The sequence below is a fragment of the Watersipora subatra genome, chromosome 4, assembly GCF_963576615.1.
Source record: "Watersipora subatra chromosome 4, tzWatSuba1.1, whole genome shotgun sequence".
In the NCBI taxonomy this organism is placed as follows: Eukaryota; Metazoa; Bryozoa; class Gymnolaemata; order Cheilostomatida; family Watersiporidae; genus Watersipora; species Watersipora subatra.
In genome coordinates this window covers 43070012-43093557 of record NC_088711.1, presented here as the reverse complement: position 1 = coordinate 43093557, position 23546 = coordinate 43070012, and the positions used below count along the sequence as shown (strand labels likewise).

The 23546-nt window shown below is 34.5% G+C and overlaps 2 protein-coding genes across 3 annotated transcripts; one reads left to right on the top strand and one right to left on the bottom strand.

Annotated features, from left to right (window-relative positions):
- Window positions 1-3199: 3199 nt before the first annotated feature.
- LOC137393624 (tRNA wybutosine-synthesizing protein 3 homolog) lies at window positions 3200-16699 on the top strand. The gene is made up of 8 exons (XM_068080260.1): window positions 3200-3313; window positions 6304-6506; window positions 7768-7851; window positions 8701-8805; window positions 9803-9874; window positions 11781-11849; window positions 15710-15774; window positions 15989-16699. The coding sequence occupies exons 2-8, from the start codon at window positions 6306-6308 to the stop codon at window positions 16161-16163; spliced, it is 771 nt and encodes a 256-aa protein (XP_067936361.1). The 5' UTR covers window positions 3200-3313; window positions 6304-6305; the 3' UTR covers window positions 16164-16699.
- Window positions 16700-16879: 180 nt separating this feature from the next.
- LOC137393625 (uncharacterized) lies at window positions 16880-21766 on the bottom strand. 2 transcript variants are annotated; one of them, XM_068080261.1, is made up of 4 exons: window positions 21007-21046; window positions 19064-19125; window positions 17718-18113; window positions 16880-17209 (listed from the first exon to the last, which is right to left on the bottom strand). In XM_068080261.1, exons 2-4 carry the CDS (start codon window positions 19085-19087, stop codon window positions 16928-16930), a joined length of 702 nt encoding a protein of 233 aa, XP_067936362.1. In that variant the 5' UTR covers window positions 19088-19125; window positions 21007-21046; the 3' UTR covers window positions 16880-16927. The 2 variants fall into 2 exon arrangements, with proteins under 2 accessions (XP_067936362.1, XP_067936363.1); XM_068080262.1 differs by lacking the exons at window positions 19064-19125; window positions 21007-21046 and adding an exon at window positions 21692-21766.
- Window positions 21767-23546: the final 1780 nt, after the last annotated feature.

The following is a 23546-nucleotide window of genomic DNA, read 5'->3' as shown; positions in this document are numbered from 1 at the left end:
ATAGGAAGATAAATAGAAGGTCCTCACAGCAACCATCAACATCAAATGCTAAGTTCAACAACAGGCTACTCAAATTAATAACAACAACTCATCTGATTCAGAGAATTCTTTAGTAGATGTTGCAGACGATGTAAATGACATGGACTTGGCAGCCCCTTTGTTTCCAGATGATGATCATGATTTTATGGACATCATTGACCTTGAAAATATTGCACAAAACAATATTGCTCCTCCCAAAGCTGCCCCTTTCATCACATTCTTCATTTTCAACCTTTAGATTGTCCTGATTTTCAAGAACTGCGTAACAACTTTCTAAGCAGACTTGGCAATAACGTATCACAGCTCACGTGTACTGGATGTAATGAGAAACATTTCATTACATACAATGCTCAAATACAACTATGTCATACGTGCCAACAAGTTCTCCTGTCAAATTCCTAGATTACTAGAATTTCCTTTTTGAAGTCGTGCTCCCACAAATTTATTTTATATCATCTCGAACAACTCTCATTTACACTAAACTGTCAATTCCTGCTGACAACTACTTTTCAACAACCAGCACTACCTTTCTTTTTTCCATTATCACTTATTCCATTATCAGGTCGTGGGCTGTATGACAGGGAAATTTCTAGTGATAATAATTAATTAATATTTCATTAATAAAAAAACACAAATTGTTAATGATCTGAGTCAAAACCTCCAATTGAATGCAATTCATTGACATATATGACCATAAGAACCGCACTCAAAAAAAGTAAGAAACAGGGTCTACATACAGTTCAATTAATAGAACTTGCATCCCATTTAGTCAGTAGTATCTATACTCGGTTCACAGTTGCCACTAATTCAAATGTGGTTTAAGTTTACTCTTTCTTAAACCAAGGACAAAAATCAGAAATAAAATTAACTAGAAAATTCGTTCACGTTGGATTCGTGAAGCCATCATATTAAAACATGCCAAATTAATGACTATGACTTGGGAACGAAGCGTAGCTTATCGCCGTTGTTGTGACATCATTGGTCACAACACGTGTCAGGTGTGAACATTGACATTAAATACCTAACTATTAGTCAAGTGCAATAATGTTAATGCATACAGGTATGTTTATAGAGACTCTGTTGATAAAACCAAAAGCATATCCTTTATAGGTTTCAATGGTAATGTAAGCGAATTTCTGGCTTTGATTACTTGTGTATATGTAGGGCGCTGAGCATTTTTCAATATTTGTTCATGGTTATGAGAACGCACATTTGCCCTTACAAGAATGTGTTAAAATGACTTTTATTACACCCCCAGGTAATGTACATATGGCAAATGAAGAAAATGGTCCCAAAACTTTTTGATAACATATTTAACAAATACAATGACTTGTTTGGTGACAAGTTTAGAATGTCATCAGTTACCTATCACAATTGACTTGATTAGATTGTAGCTCTAATCATCTATTCTGCCAAACTCATTGAATAGAATCAGATCAGACGCCGCCTTCACATCAATATCAAAACCTATTTACCAATATATATTGAAATAGGAGCTTTTGTATAGATGTGTAACTCTTCGAGCAAATTACTGAATATTGTTTCATCAAGTACTCGGAAAAAAGCTAGGGAAATAATGTATTGCCCACATGTCTATAGAATAGCAATTTATTAAGTACAAAAAGGTTAGAATTCATTAGAAAAAGATGCTAATGACTACATTCTTATTGTCAAATCAGGCGTTTGTTATCATAATTACAGAGTTGTTCGAGTAGCGAAACAAAATTTATTTAGTTAAAGCAGTATGCATTTCGAGCTGCAGTGAGGTTGATCATCTTCAAAATGCTACTACCACAGCTGCCATTCAAAATCTAGATTCAGAGCGCGAGTCCAACTTACCAGATAATGAATTGTAATATTCTTCTAAAAATTTGACTAGTTTATGAGGTGTTGCCATGTAGAAATCACAAGCTTACTTAAATACAGCCAAATGAATGGTCTCGCTAAACAAGCAATGCAGACAACATAAAGCTCATAAAAAAGATCTTTGAGAATGGCAGTGATCCATGGAAGAATTTCGGAGCCTCAGAAACATTAAATGATGCTCTGAGGTCACCAGCTCAACGCAATTTTCACAAAAAAACCAAGCTGTGTTTGAAAATAAGTGACTGTCTTGCATCAGAAAAGGTCAACACAAAAATAGTTCAGCATCTCGTGTCTGAAAGACTTGTAAAGCAAGGAGTACATGCTAACAGACATTGAAACTCGCTAGGTCATTTCAAAGCTAGAGATACAGTTGGAATGAAAGAAAAACAAACGATGTAATAAAATTGCTGCCATTGTAGTTCAAAGACGGCTGATAGTCTTTGTTTTGCAGAAATCACAAGGAAGTTCTTATCGCAGAACTAGATAACACTCCTTCAGTATTCCAACCAGCTTTTCAGTGACACATAGTGGTTAGAATTGGAAAATGATTCACGTTATTCCACTCTACAATCTATTTCATTGCCAAACATTGGCGAAGCAACCAATGCTGAGCAGACCACGACATCCATAGGCTATACCCATCACCTCAAAGCGAAACACCTCAAACAATGAATGTGAAAATCACAGACTGGTCACAGAATCATACACTCCCCAACCAACCCTAACAACCTTTGTGTTTGCAACTACAAAATAGCTGTCACCCGTTGTCCTAACCTTGTAACATCACATTCTTACAGCTATGTTGTGTAAGACAACTGATGTAGTTTTAGCGTTGCTTTAACGTGGTTCATTTGACTGTATTTTTTTGCACACACTGCGTATGTAAAGTATGTTTTTTTGCAATTTCGTAGTAAATAATCTAGACGCTAGACCACTACATGATATGTCATAAAGAGCAATTTGTCTAGCCTACCGAATATATATGTACACTTAACCGCGTGAACCTAAGGCTGAGACCCGAAATATTACACTAGCGTTATCACAAACTAACGAATATGTTTGATTCAAAACTAGAGTAATAGAAAACTAGTAATAGAGTAATCTATAAGTAATTTAATGAGTAATTTTCCAAGAGTAATTTATAGCCATTTCGTTAAACGATCGGTTTGGTAAACGGCGAGTTAGCGCTGATCATAAATTCGGCGGGCGTAGAAAATACACAATTATACGCCAATGGAAAGTAGCATTAGAAAATAAACGAATAAATAGCAAATTTACAAACTTTCCTTTTGAGAAAGCAATTGGCGAAGAATCGCTGGCACTTTCATGATTCTGTTCATGGCAAATTTGTCTCCAAAAGAAACAAAAATACACTACTAATTTGTTTGTTTCTTTAGCTTTACTTAAGGTAATTAATCTTATGGAATAAATAGCCTCGAAAAATAATGTCGACACGCATGATGGTTTCTTTACAGATTCATTACGATACATTTGCTTTTAAATGTAGATATTCTCTTAACTATTCATTTCAAACATTTATATTAAGCTATACACTTAATTTACGAATAGGAACTAGAACGCCTAAGCTGCTCTGAATTGATTTAACATGCAAATCAGTCGTTTGTCATTTTATATCTAATATTTATATTAATAGTATTTTAAATGAAGCTGACATACCATAATTCTAATATTGCGAGAGAAATCTCATGGTTGATGTGATACATGTACAATTTAACAAACCTTTTTTTAGTGAAACTATAACTGTTTAGCAGTTTTGTTTCTTAGTTTGATTTGGAGATGCTTCAACTTCTAATGTGTTTTTACTATAGTGTCACCTTGAATGTTGTGAATATGTTTTACCCTAACAGATGGAGAAACATTTCTTAGTCTATCTGATAAAGGGTTTTATCGCTGTGAAGCATGTTGCTGTTAATAGCATCATATTTAAGCTTCAGTATACGTGCATTTTTTATTTTTTATTCTATTGATCAACGAAATAAACATTGCTTTCGTAAATAATAAAATCTGGAATGTTTAAACACATCCATCGATGGATGAATGGACTGCATCGCTTTCCATCATCGAGCTGATATTAGAGATTTTTGTTGAAATAAGTTTTTTCACATTTCTTACATATTGAACTCAGCTCAAATATCGATGCTTGAAGAAATGAATGTTGAATTAGTTCATTTTAAAAGTGTCAGCATGTGTTGTTGGTTGGTTAAATGTTTGCCATAGTCAACATCTATTTTAGTCATTGCAATATTTGTTCAAGTCTGCAAGCGTTTAAAATTAATACCAGCTATATTGATGTCAGACCATGTTGAAATAATTTCAATTGCTGAAAGTGTTTATATTATATACAAAAACGAAAGAATAGATTAATAAAAAAACTGATGTTTCTGTTAACTATAATGCAGTTACTCAAAAAATACTATTTGACATTTCATATTGATTTGTGATCGTAATTGAGTGTTTACTTCTGGTGATCTTGCTGACAAGTGTGACATATTAACAATCACTTACCTACTTTCTTCGAAATTGGCTTAATGTATGATGGCATTTATTGGCTAAGCTCAAACATCGGTATACCTGTAAGACAAAACATACATTTGTAGGAATTGCCAGGTGTTGTTGACTTTTATAGCAAATCGTGAGTTTTCCATTTTAACAGACACTGCTATAGCAATGCTATTGTGCTCAAAGAATCATAGCATAAAAAAATTAACACCTTGAACACTGCATTTTCACACTTCTACCATATTCTCTATCGAAGTTAACTAATGTAGCTCTTGAAAGTTTTTTTGCTCATTTAACAGTAGACAATGAAAGATAATACAATGTTGAACAAGTTTGGGAGGATGAAGCATAGCCTGTAGCAATGGATTTTGTGTATGAGTCAAGTATGAGATATTGTTAGCCATTACGACAAGCATTAGCAAGATGAAACATCTTTGTTAGGCTTGACCTCAACAACACTGGAATAAAGCATAAAATACTGGTTTGTTACATGCAAGAACAACATCTGTCGTGCGCATTTTATTGGGAGTGTTAAAAACCACAAAGCAAATAATGGCTCTAGGTCTTTGGAAATTTATGCATGTCTTTAATTGATTAGGCCATGGTGACACGTGGCGATGAAAAAGACGAGATAGTATGAAAAAATCAGTTTTCATTTGAGTACTTAGAACCAAGTGGCAGAAATCTATCTCAGCATGAATGATGATTGTACATTTACTCTCTATGGAACAGCCTAACTTAGATATTGGTAAGAGAGTATTACATGGAAGACTAAATGTGGCAACACCGTAACCATGGGAGATTATGTGCAAGTTTAAACGATGCGATGCTTTTACTAAAAATAGTAGAATTAAAAGGAAATCTTCAATTGATGCAATTATTGGTATTTTGACTGCTTTCTGACACACTGTACTGTACACTACACTTTGAATTTGTTTGCAACAAAAACTCTCTATGTTTCAGGTATTTCAGTCATAGATTGTCAATTGTGTGGCTTTTTCAGGTTATAGTTTAGATAAGTCAGAAAGCCGATACAAAAAATGTTTCTATTTGAGTCTAAAAGTATCTGTTTCAACGTTGTTGGCCCTGATTCTCGTTTCTATTCCTAACTATATAGGCTTTTGTAAATATTTAATTTAAGGTATTTCAAGTATTATTGTGTTATTATGTTGGTGTTCTTCATACAAAAGTAAGTTAAGCAAAAGTATGTTTTATTTGATTTTGTCTCTGGAGAAGCATTTTGATAGAAATGTTGATAACTTGAAATAAAATTGGTTTTGCAGAATATGTATTATTGAGTGAATTCCGTTTTTAAACTTAGTAGCTAATTTAGTACAACAATTTATGTTTTTTTTATTGCAGTTTGGTTTATTTTGTGATGACTTCTTTGTATGACACAGCACTTGACCCCATTCGAAATGCTATTGTGTCACCCTATCTTGCTGCTAGACCTAATCTTGTTACTAAATTAAGAAAAGAGATAGTAGTAAACCATGAACTGTATTTAAATAACCATTTAAATAACTATGCTGTATGTTTCTTACATTTGTTATTTGTTTTCAGCTACTGTGTTCAGCAGTTTTTATGTATAAAACCTACAATGGTTTTCTTTCACCTGTGTAGTTAAAGGTGTATGTAATTTGTATTGCTACAATTCATTTGCATTACTGAGAGTAGATACTCTCTGAATGTCCTAATAAATCTTTTTTAGTAGTTTTAATAAGCTATAGTATTATAATAAAAGATCTATCAGTCTTACAGAGTTGTACCTTCTTTTCTGGCTTCTAAAAATCTGAACATATATTCCATCAACACCCTTTGAAATGGTTATGATAATCTAAGACGGCTGTCTTATCTTTGTTGTTATATATTTCACAGCAATGTCACACCCAGACTCTTATCCTAATGGATACGGTATGTCTCTGGTTCGATTCTCCCAAGCCAAGCGCTCTTCGCTGGAGCGTTTTGACTTGAGTAAAAAAGGAAGTGTGGACAATGCCATTTTGAGTTTAGTTGAAGAGCTTAACTCGCAACAACATTATTTCACCACCAGTTCCTGCTCTGGAAGAATCATCGTCGTTGTAAGATTTTATAGGCTGTGCTTTAGAAAAAACACTAGTGACAAGCATCGCTTATGTTTTTCAAAAATATGCATTTGTAGTATTCATCACTGCTCTCATTCCAAGAGAGTCTCTGGTGAACCTATAGCTTTACATGAAGCCTTGTACAGCAGATGCCTCTTCAACATAAGTAATATGTTCTGAGAGTGTTTATGTTATAGGGATTTTATATTATATGAAGAGTAAAGTACGTGTAAATAGCCTACACCATTCCAAGATCTTCCCAAATTTACTCCCTTGGCCCTTCACAGTAAAAAACAAGCTAAACTCAACTTTTTAATTTAATGACTGTCCAGTAACTGTGGTATTGTTTGTCTGTGTCATCGACTTTTCTCTTCTGTTTCAAATCATCTACAGTTGATTAATGGTGTATGATTACAGCAATTTTGTTATAAATTAAAGGAAGCATGCACCCTTAATTTCAATTGAAATTGAGTCATCACTTTTTCTATCTACAGCAAGGACTATGCTGCAAACAAAAATATATCACGTATGCCTAGAATGAAGTGAAAAAAAATATCTTCACTATAATAAGCACAGTGTCTGTATGTCCATCCGTCTATTGGACGACGTGGTTAGAGATTAGTCAAAAAATTTCTTTACTTTCGTTCTGAAAAAAGCAGCTGACTATGGGACACTTGTTAAAATTGAATTTGAGAACTCGCGTTGACTTGATGCTTTGCATTAAATGGAACTTCTTATGCAATACGAAGGAAGAGTTTTACTGAAATTCTTTACGCTCAGTGGAATTCAAGTAAACGGGGATATACGTTAGGGGTGTCTACTGTATACAATATTTTTTATTTATGTTGGTTTTTAATTTTATTGGCTCTAGCCGTCCACCATCTTAAGTTTACCTTTACACTAATTTGTTCGTTTGACCTGATCAGAGTATTGAGTGTTTAGTGGTACAATTTATACTTTGGAACTGGCTTTTGCTTTGATTCTGACAAAGTAGCTGGAAGTTGTGGTACTATGCATTTGTGGTAAAAGTATTCACCTAAATAGACTGTTTGTCCCTTATGCAGTTTCCATTTAACAATGATGTCATGGTAAAGCCAATACATCCTAAGCACGCACATGTTATATAACGTTTTGTGCCGAGGGCAGTTTCAAAATACTTTGAAGTTTTTCCTAATTGTTAAAAAGCATTTCTGCTGACTCGAGTCATTTCACTTGCGACCACGTAATGACTGATGGTTGTTATTTACCCACCTTTCAGGCTAACAGTTCAGAGCGAATCATCAGAAAGAAGGGTTGTGATTGGCTGTATGTAACCCACGAAGAGGCCAGCAAACCTCAACTGGTTCGTCATTGTCAATTCTTCTTTATAGATGATCAGTGAAGGGGCACAATTCAAACCAACTACATGTATAATAGAAATAGTCAAATGTTATAAATGAATGATAAGAATGCATTACTTAAGGCAGGTCAACTGTGTGTTGGAGCAGTTATCAAACATTAAGTCTTCACTTATGGTCCAAAGTATATACTGCTAGTCTTTTATACTTTTTCACATAAAATGAATAATATATTGTTAAAGTTAACCCTAAAAAATTAAGAGTTAATTTGTGTATCCGAAACTTGGAAATAGTTCGTGACGATTTTTACTTTGCTGACATCCTCCAACATGCTATGACATTGCCGTATTTGACGGTCATAAATCATGACATCATGAGCTTGGCAAGAACTGTAGATTTTTTGCTTAAATTTTCAATTTATCTTTTGCTGGTTCTGATCATGTGACAGTAATGATAAAAACTTACACCATATTTTTAGCAAACCATTGTCTGTTAGATTAACGAATCTATGATATTAATTCACTCAAAAACTTTTACAGCAAACCATTGTCTGTTAGATTAACAAGTCTATGATATCAATTCACTCGAAAACTTATACAGCAAGCCATTGTCTGTTAGATTAATGAATCTATGATATCAATTCAATTGAAAACTGTTTCAGCAAGCCATTGTCTGTTAAATTAATGAATCTATGATATCAATTCAATAGAAATCTTTTACAACAAGCCATTGTCTGTTAAATTAATGAATCAATGATATCAATTCAATCGAAAGCTAAACCTGTTATTAAGTTTCTTTGTAATGCACTCAGTTCACTCTTTAAGTTTCAATAAATGTCTCAAACCTTTTTGTAGAAGGACGCTTTGGTGAAGGAGCCTCATCCCTATACAGCTTCTTTCAAGTTTGAGCCTATGATAATGCATGTACAGTGCTCAAACATAGAGTCAGCCCAGAAACTGGTAAGATAGATCCGTCTCTGCAACTGGCTACAGAAGGCCTGCTCCAGGTCTGTTACGAGACGTTTACCGCTTTTAGAGATATGTACCTAGTCCCTTAGACATCTAACGCCTTTGTTAAACATTTAAACAGTTCTTTTGAACATGTAACCGGTGTAAATATGTGCATAAGCAGTCTCTTAGAGATGAACTTAAAAAACTTTAGAAAAGTTCATCAAGAGGTGAATAGGTTTGTACGGAGTCATTAAATAATTTGATGACTTTCACAATTTTTAAAGTGGCTTCATAACTCCGAGTCGTCGTTTTGCGAGCCTGTTGTTGGGTGAGGACTACCTGTATTAAGTACTTAACGCACAAAGTGTACTTAAACAAGCTGAATGAATAAAAATGAAATATATTTTTTAAAACTACCAAAGTAATCATGAATGTAAAGATATTACACATGTATGCTAGATATGACATTCTTTTTATGCACATACGGCAACTGGTCTTAAAGCTAATATCTGTCATAGTTGAAGCATTATAAAAAAATACATATGGTACATGAAATACCTAAATAAAAAGAAAAATGTCAAGAAAGCAAACAAAGAGTGTAGGTAAAAATATGTCACATCTACCACAATCCACTCTATGGAAGCCTAACCTTTGTTTACATACATGTTTCACACAGACACAAAAGCTAAATAAAAAGTTAAAGTTGAATTTATTAGTTAAAAGTTTGCTCTTACCGGTATATTACAAACTGATAGAAAGTAGAAAAGGAGTGAATGTGAACAGGTACAGTATGGTGTCAATAGCTTATATGTATGCAACAGACACTCAAAGGGGGTGTGGTTCGTTTAAGGACAGAACTGCTTAACGAATTGATTTTCAGAACATTAAGTGAGGACTACTCGTAATGCAGATACAATCGTCAGGTGACAATATCTTTTGTATCAAGCATTCATATGCTTCAACCACTGTCTTTGGCTGGTTATTTGAATGGATCTTCATATTACAGATGCAAACAGTTATAGAGTCTGGATACAGAAACTCTGGTCTCAGTATTGGAAATTCAGGACGGATTATTCTAGTGAGAATCACATACTTATCATAATTTATTTCTGCTAAACAAGAGCTAATTCATGCTATACTTACATATGAACAGTAAACACTTGTTATATTTAGAGAGTCAGTAGACTCCTGTTATATTTAGAGAGTCAGTATACACCTACTATATTTAGAGAGAGTCAGTAGACTCCTGCTATATTTAGAGAGTCAGTAGACTCCTGCTATATTTAGAGAGTCAGTAGACACCTGCTATATTTAGGGAGTCAGTAGACTCCTGCTATATTTATAGAGTCAGTAGACTCCTGTTATATTTAGAGAGTCAGTAGACACCTGCTATATTTAGAGAGAGTCAGTAGACTCCTGCTATATTTAGAGAGAGTCAGTAGACTCCTGTTATATTTAGAGAGTCAGTAGACACCTGCTATATTTAGAGAGAGTCAGTAGACACCTGCTATGTTTAGAGAGTCAGTAGACACCTGCTATATTTAGAAAGAGTCAGTAAACACCTGCTATATTTAGAGAGTCAGTAGACTCCTGCTATATTTAGAGAGTCAGTAGACACCTGCTATGTTTAGAGCGAGTCAGTAGACTCCTGCTATATTTAGAGAGAGTCAGTAGACGCCTGCTATATTTAGAGAGAGTCAGTAAACACCTGCTATATTTAGAGAGAGTCAGTAGACACCTGCTATATTTAGAGAGTCAGTAGACACCTGCTATATTTAGAGAGAGTCAGTAAACACCTGCTATATTTAGAGAGAGTCAGTAGACTCCTGCTATATTTAGAGAGAGTCAGTAGACTCCTGTTATGTTTAGAGAGTCAGTAGACTCCTGCTATATTTAGAGAGAGTCAGTAGACACCTGCTATATTTAGAGAGTCAGTAGACACCTGCTATATTTAGAAAGAGTCAGTAAACACCTGCTATATTTAGAGAGTCAGTAGACTCCTGCTATATTTAGAGAGTCAGTAGACACCTGCTATGTTTAGAGCGAGTCAGTAGACTCCTGCTATATTTAGAGAGAGTCAGTAGACGCCTGCTATATTTAGAGAGTCAGTAGACACCTGCTATATTTAGAGAGAGTCAGTATACACCTGCTATATTTAGAGAGAGTCAGTAGACTCCTGCTATGTTTAGAGAGTCAGTAGACACCTGCTATATTTAGAGAGAGTCAGTAGACACCTGCTATATTTAGAGAGAGTCAGTAGACGCCTGCTATATTTAGAGAGTCAGTAGACACCTGCTATATTTAGAGAGAGTCAGTATACACCTGCTATATTTAGAGAGAGTCAGTAGACTCCTGCAATGTTTAGAGAGTCAGTAGACACCTGCTATATTTAGAGAGAGTCAGTAGACACCTGCTATATTTAGAGAGAGTCAGTAGACTCCTGCTATATTTAGAGAGTCAGTAGACTCCTGCTATATTTAGAGAGAGTCAGTGGACTCCTGCTATGTTTAGAGAGTCAGTAGACACCTGCTATATTTAGAGAGAGTCAGTAGACTCCTACTATATTTAGAGAGAGTAGACACCTGCTATATTTAGAGAGAGTCAGTAGACACCTGCTATGTTTAGAGAGAGTCAGTAGACACCTGCTATGTTTAGAGAGAGTCAGTGGACTCCTGCTATGTTTAGAGAGTCAGTAGACACCTGCTATATTTAGAGAGAGTCAGTAGACTCCTACTATATTTAGAGAGAGTAGACACCTGCTATATTTAGAGAGAGTCAGTAGACACCTGCTATGTTTAGAGAGAGTCAGTAGACACCTGCTATGTTTAGAGAGAGTCAGTAGACACCTGCTATAATTATTTTGAGAGAGTCAATAGACACTTGTTATATTTTTGCCTTTGCAATATATTAAGACGGTCTGTAGAATCTGCTATATTTGAAAATATTTAAAGCTTTGTTTTGTTTTACACAAAATGGTTTTGCAGGCTGTGAGATCGACTGCTGGCATGGAGGTGCCACTCATAGCTGAACACAAGCTCATTGTAACGGATGAGGTATGTGTTATCACTTCTTAACTTGTCTTATTTTTATATACAGTTGAATGAAAAATATAATATTATCTTCATGAGTTTTGGAAGCTATTATTATGGGAAATTCTAAAATATTGATTGAAATATTTGATAGCTAAGCAAATAAAATTCTGTTTTCTTCAAATCTGCTCTCACAACCTTACTTGTATACGGTGTAAGCCATATACATGTACATTGTATGCACTGCACATCCCATACATTCTTATGAAACTTGTACACACTCCTGCTATAACAATCACAAAATTCAATTTTTTATGTGGTTAAAATGCCTGAAGTATTTCATAACTTTCTTAGCCTTATTATCTTGATGTCATTTTTTTGTCGCGTTTCCTGATGTTCCAGCAATGCTTAGTGGTTTGATATTGCTCAAGTTTTCGAGTTGCATGCATGATTTTTTATATTCATAAATGTTGAAAATAACATGTTCAGTTGGCTTTAGGTAATTACTAATCATTAGGGACCAGTCCTTGCTATAGTCAGAGCTGTGTCCATCTGACCAAAGCGACAGTCTGGGTGTTAGGAAAAATATTGCATCATACGGGATTTGAACCCGCAACTTTTTGCTGCATAGCCGGCACTCTACTACCCAGGGCTGGGGCCACTTGTAATGCAAGTGGATTTCGCACTGCATTTCCACTTCCACTAGTGTAGTGCATAGTGGAATGCATGTATGTTTGGCATAGTGAAGTGCAAAATTATATGAAAAGTGAATAGTGCGAAATAGTGAAATGCAAAACTATATGAAAAGTGAATAGTGCGAAATAGTGAAATGCAAAACTATATGAAAAGTGCACAGTGCGAAATAGTGAAGTGCAAAATTATATAAAAAGTGCATAGTGCGAAATAGTGAAGTGCAAATGTTAATGAAAAGTGCATAGTGCGAAATAGTGAAGTTCAAAATTAAATGAAAAGTGAATAATGCGAAATAGTGAAATGCAAAACTATATGAAAAGTGAATAGTGCGAAATAGTGAAGTGCAAATGCTAATGAAAAGTGAATAGTGTGAAATAGTGAAGTGCAAAATTATATAAAAAGTGCAAAGTGCAGGGCAAGTGGATTGACTTCAACTAGAGTTGCCCCGATTCTAATATCGGAATCGGTATCGGTGCCGAAATGGGTTATAAGTATCTGAATCGGTATCGGCCGATCTTTTCTTAAAATATCGGAAACTTCAGATACTTTTTACATATCAACTGTTTAACAGAAAACGTATTTTAGCCTGCTACTTTAATAAAAAATAATCAGCTGCAAGTTCCTTACTTTTACCTAATGAATTCCGGGCCTGTCACGCAATCTATTTCATGTCTATAGCCTAATAAACATCCACACAGCTGAGCAATCTTTTGGCTTCAGTCAGGACGTAATTACAAAGTGCGGTATTTCCCAATTACAGCGATATGATTTATTGTAGCCAATCACAAACAATAGAACCATAATGAGAAACAAGAATGCTTTCTATTTACTAGCATTGCGAAAGTAATTTGAGCAGTCGATGCATAAAGTTATTTATCTCTCTTGATCCTGACGATATGTTGTATCGTTTGTATCACATAAAATAACCTCTGTGGCTTATCGGTGTTTAGCCTGTTCTCCATCATCTGCAGCAAGCGAGTCCTTTACAGTACGACTAGCTAAGCTACATCGATAGTGATAGAAGATAGAGACGTCTCGCTGAGATAATTGAATCACTAACGGTAATTCTAGAGCAAATAAATGCGTAATTAAAGACGCATTTATTTGCTCTAGACTTGTACAGGCGCAGCAGTTCATTCAACAGTAGAAGAGAGACTTCATTATCACAGAGAAAGCTGTGCCACTAACAGTAATTACCATTATTAATAACATACATTGAGAAACATGGACTGTTTTGCTATTAGATGCACGGTGTGTCAGTATGTGAATATATATACATGTATATCTTTTTTCATAAATACAAACAAATAAATACATCAATATTTAAATTTTCTTTGCATTATATTTATATTTGCATAATAAAATTACCAATAATCTATGCAACACAAAAGAATCTGAATCGGTATCTGAATCGGATTATTTTTCAATAAGAATCGGTATATCGAATCGGTATCTGAATCGGCTGGTGAAATTAGAATCGGGGCATCTCTAACTTCAACCATAACGTGCAAAGTATAAAGTGCAAGTGGATTTCATGCTTGGAGAAAGTGCAAAATGTAAAATGCAAGTGTATGATTCTGTACTAATAGTGGATAGTGCAAAGTGCAAGTGCATAAAGCTCCACCTAAAAGTGCATAGTGCAAGTGTGTAGTGCAAAACCATGGCTGGCAGTGCACTTTAGTGCAGTGTGTCCAATATTTGCTAGTGGCCCCAGCCCTGCTATTACCTGTGCCAATCGTTCACTTCCATACAGTTAGAATAATTGTGCATATATTTATTCTCTGTGCTTTATTGACCCACCTAAAGGTCTCCCATGGCGCTCCTGACTGCCAGGGTTCTAGTAATCATCGCTTCTCTGTCAGTTTCATGTCTGTGTGAACCTCAACGTCTGCATGCGTCTTGAACTGTTCATATGCAAGATAATGGCTATTACATTTGGTTGCAGTTTTAAATAATTTTAAAATATTTCAATGTATTATATATGTTGATAATTGGGTAACAAGTTATTAACATCTCTAATGAAATGGCTTGTGACACAGAAATTTACAACAAAAATGACGGAAGAAAATGATAAATTTATATGACTTATTTAATAAAATCAACAGAAAGCAATAACAAGTTATAGTGGTTCACTTTTATTAGCTCCTATTTTTCAAACACAGAAACAGCATCAGGCAGCACATTATCATACACATAAATATATGGCTATAAAGCAATAACGATAATAGAAAAAAAATTATTTCGTTTATCATGAAGTATTATTGTGCACAATTATATACCTTTTTAAGAAGTCTGCTCCTAGATGTATCCTCATAAAATAAAATTACTATATAACACGAATAATAGACATATATTATATCAATAAGACATATTATATCAATAAGACATTATATCAATAAGACATATATTATATTAATAAGACAAATATTATATTGATAAGACATATAATATATTAATAAGACATATATTATACGGTATTAATAAGACATATATTATATCAATAAGACATATATTATATCAATAAGTCATATATATTATATTAATAGACATATATTATATCAATAAGACATAAATTATATCAATAGACATGTATTATATCAATAGACATATATTATATTAATAAGACGTAAATTATATCAATAGACATATATTATATCAATAGACATATATTATATCAGTAGACGTATATTATATCAATAATACATATATTATATCAATAGACATATATTATATCAATAAGACATGTATTATATTAATAGGCATATATTATATCAATAAGACATATATTATATCAATAGACATATATTATATCAATAGACATATATTATATCAACTTGAGAGAGATCATTTATAACACAGAAAATTTTGCAGTTAGCATATTTTTATTGATATATGCTATTATACTATTAATATAATATAACACATTAATACTATGTATCTTTACATAGTGATAATTCAAAATTAGCATTCATTTGAATGTGCTTTTCATAGCTGATGTCGCTTGTTCTGATTTGTATTACTTGTTAATAATATTTGCTGTCAAATTCTTTCTTGTAACTGTTTTTTAGAAAATATTTTTGACATGTATTATAAGTGATATACTTTAGATGCTGTTTATAAGTTGAACTAGTAAAATGTCAATCTGTAGAACACTCTGTCTCCCTTTTTACGAACTATCCATTTCTTTGCAGTACTTGGAATATCTGGTGCAGATTGCTAATGAGAAGATGAAAGAAAACCTCCAACAGATATCCAGGTAGAACACTGCGCTATGATCCCTCCTTCATCAATGCAAAAATACTCAGCGAGAAACAACTCAAAAGTGACATAGGCTGTTACTCTACGTTGCTTGCCTTGGACAAAATGATAATTCATGACTAGCGCAGCTTTTTAATGGAAAATTATAGTTTATGCAAGTTGTTCAAAATTTCAAGATTCCTTTTTCAAACCATCTGTTTGCTTTTTTGTAGGCTGGGATTGAAGCTGGAGAATTTACAAGATATTAAAGTAAAAAAAGCTTCACGCAAGAAAAAACTGGCAGAAAAAATTGTTTTTGCTCCTAAAGAAGTCAAACCAATAGTGGAAAAAGATGAAAATTTTGAAGAATTGCGCACAGAGAATCTGAGTACACTCTTTGGCTCGTGAGTGTCAAAAATGTGACATGCGAGGCAAGTGTGTCACTTTGAAAGCTATGGCACAGAGTTTCATTGGTGGTCCGTTTGCCTTATGGCGGTTTGTATGCCACTTACATGCAGTGTCAGTGTCATGTTTGACAACTGTGACTGATGGCATTTTAACTGTGGTGGAAGCTGAGAGGTATGAGCTATCCGTGATTAAAGAATGGGCAAATAATAATTGCCTTTGATTCCAATATAGATTTTTATTTGCAGTCTTTGCTAAATTGACGATTAAATTGCTTCTTATTCTGCTATAATTGTTGTCTAGTTAAAAATCACTTGTTTTTTGTGTCAAGCTGATTATGGAAAGAATGTAAATCTCTTATTACATGGATGTAAATGTTTATCAGAGTGACTAAAAATCAGTTGTCAATATTATGACAAAAAGTGTGCAAATACCATTCATAAAACTGAAAGCTGCACAAGTCCATGATTGCAAGGCAATAACAATAATAATGTTGTCAAAGTAGCTGTCATTAGTTGTAGTGTATATATTATATACACTACAAATAATGACAGCTATTTTAATAAAAAATTTTTTATAGAAGTTTGAGCTGTGCAGATCATAACCAAAGGATTGTGGATGTTGCTTTACAAAAATAGATATAAATGTGTGAGCAAAAACATGTAAGCACAAATGGCTCCCACTTTTATGACATTCATCAACTACGTGCCAACCAATCGGTAAGTGGGCTAAAGATTGTAGACAAAAGGCAACCTATCACGGGCACCCTATGACGGGCACCCGTTATCAGAGGTACAGGCTATACTAATCCAAATTACAATACCTATAATAGTTAATATACCGACAAGGTAGGTCGCTATTAGCAGTCCTTTTGCTGCTCGTGACTCGCGCTGCGCATCGAGTACGTCTCCTTCGTAATAACTATTCTCCGCCTTCAATGTTGCCATAGCTGTGAGAAATCCTAAAACTGGATTGCAGAAGAACATACCAAGTACGGCAAGAACTGGCCAAGTCCTAATACCACGCTCTTCAAGTTTCTTGCGTCGCTCCTAAAAAATATAAAACTATTGGCTATCACAAAACATACACTATTATTATTAACTAAAATAGAACTTAACATATATTAAGAAAAAAAGCACCCATTTATGAGAAATTTAAAGCTGGCATTTAAGTCCGCTTTCTATAACTCACGAGACAAAAATCTGAATAATGGTACGACACAACTAAATATTAAGGCAAATATCCAAATAATTGTACGACACAACTAAATATTAAGGCAAATATCCGAGTAATGGTATGACACAACTAAATATTAAGGCAAATATATGAATAATGGTACAACACAACTAAATATTAAGGCAAATATCTGAATAATGGTACAACACAACTAAATATCAAGGCAAATATCTGAATAATAATGAGATCGATAAGAATTTGCTTGTTAAATAAAATATTTGTACTGTTTTATAACTCCAAATCGTACAATTGGAGACAACATGACCAGCAGGGTAAGAAAAAGGTCTAGTCGCGCTGTAGCTGAATGGCATGAATGCTAACCTCACGAGCCAAATCACCATAGTTCAAGGTTTCAGTTGTCGTAATCTGGGCTGGAAACTCATTTCTTGCATTTGTAGTCTGAAAGAGAGCAGTTGTCGGTGGATTTACAGATACTGTAGAGATTTCTGGTTGGCTGTTTGTATTTGGCAGTCTCGTTATTTGTGGTTCAGGAAAGTGTTCCTCAGCATTCGCTGCCGCATGCGCTGAGTTGATATTTAAAGCTTTGGGTATTGCGGGAAGAGGTGCTGATTGGTGTGCCCCAATATTTTTATGAAGAGGCACATTGCTAGTGGCTGCAATTGGTTGTTTTTTTAATGGACGAAGTTTGCGGTCTGTCGACTTCACAGAAACTTTATCTTTCAAACTTTCCATGGTAGGGATGGTCACATTATGACCCTACAGATATAATGTACATTGTTTTGATATTAAAAAGGTAAATAATGTTATTGAACGTAAAAACGACACAATATTTATAATGGTTTCATTAAAGTGGGAAGCTGATTTGCTACTCTTGAATTAAAAATAAGACTGCGTAAACTCATCTAGTACGCATCCGAGACCAGATCTTATGTACGCTAGAAACCTTTTTCCCAAAGAAAGGAGGAGGAGGGTACATATTTAACCATTTCTCTTATTTTCACACTATAGCTAAACATTTACACACAAAAAATTAACAACTAAAAGCGCAGCAGAAAATAAATTATAAATCACAGTACTATGAAGCCTAAACTAAACACATAGCATTAGACAACCGGAAGTCTGGCGCACATTCACAAAACACTACATTACATCAAATATACACAAGTTTAATTATAGGAGTATAGAATTACTGTTTGTTAACATATTAACTGGTAACATTAACTGTTAACAGTGTCATAGAGTTTGTTAACAGACATACAGTTGACGGTAAGATTTGTATCAAAGGTAAATAGATTGACAGGAAAGAAGGAGCAACCGTACTTCAAACCCCAAGGCTCATCATAGTGATTTACTCATAACCTAGCAAATGGAGCGAAAAGCTCAATCATATGCTTTATGCATTTTTTATGCTGATCTTTTTGAAAAAAATTTACTTCTCGACATTAGTCGAAAACTTTGTCAATTAAAAAAGAAACCGGCAAAGCATATGAGGTAGCGTGAGAATTAAATTTCAAATAATGAAGTTAGAAAATTCTATTACAATGTGAAGGTAACAGATAGATCAGGCTATATTTTTAAAGAAATTTGGGTTTAGAATATATAGAAATGAGCCGTGAAGTAGTAGAAAGATCACATGCAAAGTTTACCTTTGCACTAAGGTAAGAAATATGGACAAAAATAATCTCAAAACCTCTGATGTTACTTACTCCGGTTCCCACAACTATGGGCATAGTGCTAGTACTAGTAGTATTATAGCTTCATTCTTTAGCTAGAAACATAACAGCATTTTACAAATTCAAGCAAATAGAGTGAAACTAGTGAGTTACTTGGATTTTATGTTGCCTAATTTATGTTGCCCAAACAAAAAATATTTCATGATACACAAATAAAAGTTTTTATATCTTCCAATTATCGCCAATTAAACTTACCTCGGTTTGTATGCCATTTATTGTCTTTACTTTTTGAGTTAGCTTGTGGTATGAATAAAGATATACCTAGTTTAGTCAGTAGCAGTTGAAAATAATATGGGCATAGTCTATATGCACATTTTTATTACCACCTCAATACTATTATTTTGTAATGTGACAGCATTCCCTGTAAATAGATATGTATGATTCGAATGATCATACATAATTGCTTTATAGCAGTATACTTATGTTTGATGATATGATGCCTGATGCTGTGTGTTTATATGTGGTTGTAAAATAGGAGCTGATAAAAGTAAACTAATATAACACATTAAGCCTATTGCCCTCTGTGTCACAAGTCATTTTGGCAGAAATATCAATGGTTAGAAAAATGAAGTTTTGAGACATTATTAAAAACTTTGAGAATTTCAATGTAAGTGATGAATTTACAGTGTGTATCAAAAGCCTGGAGTTCGTGGCTCAGCTGCAAGGTGTTGAAATTAAGTCGAAACTACTGCTGTAGTTTTTTGTCTAGTCAAGCCCTTTTTTATCGACAGCTAAGTGATGATATTAAAGCTGATTCTACAAAGCTAAAGAGAGAATTGAGGATCGCATTTAATAAAACCCGTCGCATTCCCACAATCAGTTGTGCAACAGAGCTTTTTCAGATGCTGAGTGAGTAGATGGGATATAGCTGATCTAAGACATTTTGTCAATCTAGTGTGAGAGACCAATGCTGATTGGCTTATTAAATGTGCATTAGTTGCTGGTTCGTCTGATGAAATGGTGATGCAGCTAATGGAGCTTGTGAGCAAGGCTCACGCAATGCTAGGCTTTCATGGTGTTAATTCTAGTTGTTTGTGCGTCAATCGTGATAGTAGGGCTGTAAAGCAATGCTACAAATGCCATGTAGAAGGGTATATGGCTTGCTATTGCCCATCAAAAAAGTGGAATAAGGGTGCTACATATGTGATGCTGCTGATCATTTATCTCAAATCTGTTCTCAGCGCCCATGGGGATATGTAAGTAGGAAAGTGTATGCATCGGTTACTTGTTCCATAAAGCAATATATACGAGGCTTCCACATGCTTGTTGAAGACGTCAGGTTAACATCTTTGGTTAATATTGGTTGTCAATGAACAGTTATTAGTGTGAGAAAGCCATTTAATATTCATTACATGAGCAAGTGTATGACCATTGTCAAGCTGAATTAGTAAATAGTTTAACTTAAGAGCAAACACACGTTGAGTTCGATGATACAGATTTTCCAATGTCATATGATGGCACAAAATGGACAGTGAATCAAATAAAATGAAAAAAAGAACAAGCATTGACAAATCTGTGTGCTCAGTATAGCATCTATGATGAGTTCAAAACAAGTTATGACAATGAGATTGAGGTTTGGATCTAGAAAGACTGGCTTGAAGAGTATTTTAGGCCAGCACATGGTCAGGTAAACAAAGTAAGGCCTCAGTTGATGGTTATTCAGGAGAATAAGAAAAAATCAGACCTGTGATGGATTATGGCTAAAAATCGAATCGGCATATCAATTGCAATCATGATGTAGATGGCGCAGTTTGCCTTTAAAAAGTTGCAAAAGTGGCACCACTTGAGTAATTGTGTGCTATGGTAGATCTGAAGGCAGCCTGTTTCAGTTATTCGTTGACAAAGCTCCAAAAATTTTAGGCTGTGTGATACAATGGTAAAACGTATGTGATGTTAGATTTAAATTTAGCACTTACGATCATGTCGAAAGTACACTGTAAGGTGCTCTCATTAGATATCATAGATAGAGCAGCAACTGAAAGATATATTGACAATATTGTGGTTGCCGAGAAGAAGGTGACTGGAGAGCATGTTGCTGACCACTCAGCTCAATATGACATGGTAACAAGAAAAGCTGAGTGATGCTGAGTGATGCTCAGGCCTTAAGTCTCAGGATGAAGCGGGATGAGTGTGATAAAAACTCTTGTGGTCAAGAAATAAAAGTGTTGACAATATTGATGCGAATAGGAATAAGAGGGAGTTGTTTTCTCTTTTTGATAAGTTGGTCAGTCACTACTCTATAGGCAGCTGGTTAAGGGTTAAATATAGCTTTGTCAAAAGAGCAACAAACAATTATGACTGAAATAAAGTTATTCTCGCAATCGGTCATACAATGACCTTTGAAATTACAAAAAAGACACATAGTGATGATCCTGCAAAAAGTGTGGGGTTAGTACCTGAGATGTGAAATAGTAATGTGAGGTGTGATGTGAGCAGCTCATCAGTTGGTGTATTTGTAGAGATTGATGACCAGTCCAAGATGATTTGTGATTGAGGAAAAATGATGGTAATCATACCAATGTGGCAGAGCTGAATGCTCTAATTCAAGGTATTACTTGTGGTATAAAATAAGATTTGAATGATATGTGTGTTTATACATACTCATCAATAGTTGGGTCAAATCGATCATCTCAAAAAGCAGTCATTTTAAGGTATATGGAGTGGGTGAAATGCTTATTCTTCGCAGGCTCAATATGATCTCTGAGCTGGTCAATCTATTCAGTCTAAAACATGAGATGAAACTTGTCAAACCTGAAAAAACCAACTTGACATTCTGCCACGCATTCCAAAGAAACAGTTTTTTAGTCTCATGTATGTGTTGCAACAGCCATTAGCAAGCCAGGCCCAATATGTTTCATATAAGTGCTAAAAAACCTACCGGCATGACACTAATCCTTTGGGTGCAGAAAATATTATGTATCTAACAAAAAGTATTTGCAAAAAACAGCGTGTGAGGATAGCATTTATAAGGTTGTCACTGAATATCGCATACATAAAAGACTATTCAATACCAAAAAGTTGGGTGAAAGGAGAGCTATTTGTGTCCCTAATCTGGGACAAGGTTTCCGTCAGAGATTGCTTATGTTAATAGAATCTCATACTTAACCATCATAGATTGCAGACCCAGTAGATTTGCTATGTGGTAGATATTAACTAGCCCAACAGTAAGGAATGTGGTAAAGAAAATGAAACAGGCATTTCCTGAGAAAGACCAACCTGTCTCAACGGCTGACAAACAATAGACCTAGGTACTAAGGTCAGAAAATCAAGAAATTTGTGTCAAAGTGGAACGTAGAACAAATTTTCACATTTGCATATTGTGCATCAGACCATGAAATTGTTCAATGCCACTACCATGCACTGAAAATTATGGTGGCCCAATGCAAAAAATGTTGTTCTGGTAAAATTTTCCTCCTAAGAGTGACGGTGCAATTACTGCCGGAGAAATATATATTTGTGCGATCCCTCAAAGATTGAGTATTATGTCTGCTTAAACTGCTGCAAGCAGAAAATGTGTCTGTTGTTAAAATCATTGTTGCACAGAACAGTGGCTCTGTACTCTTAGCTGGACATGTTTGAGTCCAGTGGCAAGGGAACCTCTATGACCGAAGACATGGCCAGTTGCAAAAAGAAATTTATGGTTGGACGTCATTTCTGTCACAATCAGTGGCTTTTTTGAGAATTGAACGCTCAACCTGTTGTTTATAGGCCAGGTGTTCTAAACTCCTAGGTCACAGCTGCTCTCTAAAATCTGCTGCATCTATGAATTTCTCACAGAGAAATATATAGATTAATCAGCAAGAGTGTACCTGAAGTCACAGGCAATTCTAACAAGAAACAAAACACAAGACTAAATCCATATAAACCAGAATAATTTGTGTATGTGAAGCTACCAAATGCCAAGTGTGTAATTCTGGTCTCAAACACACGCATTAACATAACTCGCAAAAAGCCCAAAATAAACAAACCAACTTAAAAGTGGCTGCAATCAAATAGGTTCAAATGAAAAACTAATAAACAAGCTTACACACAATAAAGGCCAATAAAAAAACTAAAAGGTGTATATGACTGTCCTAATGGTAAGCCACGAGCTCCTTTATCAAATATGAAATTGTTTAGATTAACTTTAAAATAAGCTGAAAAAGACCAGAGGTACTTTTGCATAGCGGTGTAACAAAACTCTTAATAGATGACGCTGTTAAAAATTTGTCATGTCCTGAATACTATGTAAAATTTTAAATATTACTCGTGGTAATTCAGATACTTTTGATACATCATTTTTTACTATTAGGTAGTCACGTATGAACTTCCTCAATGTGTTGATATAAAAAGCTATTATATAGTTAAACCAACAATCAAGAAACTTTGTTGGTTAAAACGTTAAACCGACTCACTAGTAAAAGCAGTGTTCGGTTAATATACGCGTTCGCAAGTTAGAATAAAATCATCCCTAACA

Coding starts and splice junctions, on each gene's coding strand:
- LOC137393624 (XM_068080260.1), top strand. CDS start 6,306: ATGTCACACCCAGACTCTTATCCTAATGGATACGGTATGTCTCTGGTT. Junction 9,875..11,780: donor ATTCAGGACGGATTATTCTA/GTGAGAATCACA, acceptor ATGGTTTTGCAG/GCTGTGAGATCGACTGCTGG. Junction 15,775..15,988: donor AACCTCCAACAGATATCCAG/GTAGAACACTGC, acceptor GCTTTTTTGTAG/GCTGGGATTGAAGCTGGAGA.
- LOC137393625 (XM_068080261.1), bottom strand. CDS start 19,087: ATGCCCATAGTTGTGGGAACCGGA. Junction 18,114..19,063: donor CCATAGTTGTGGGAACCGGA/GTAAGTAACATC, acceptor TTATATCTGTAG/GGTCATAATGTGACCATCCC. Junction 17,210..17,717: donor ATGGTGATTTGGCTCGTGAG/GTTAGCATTCAT, acceptor TATATTTTTTAG/GAGCGACGCAAGAAACTTGA.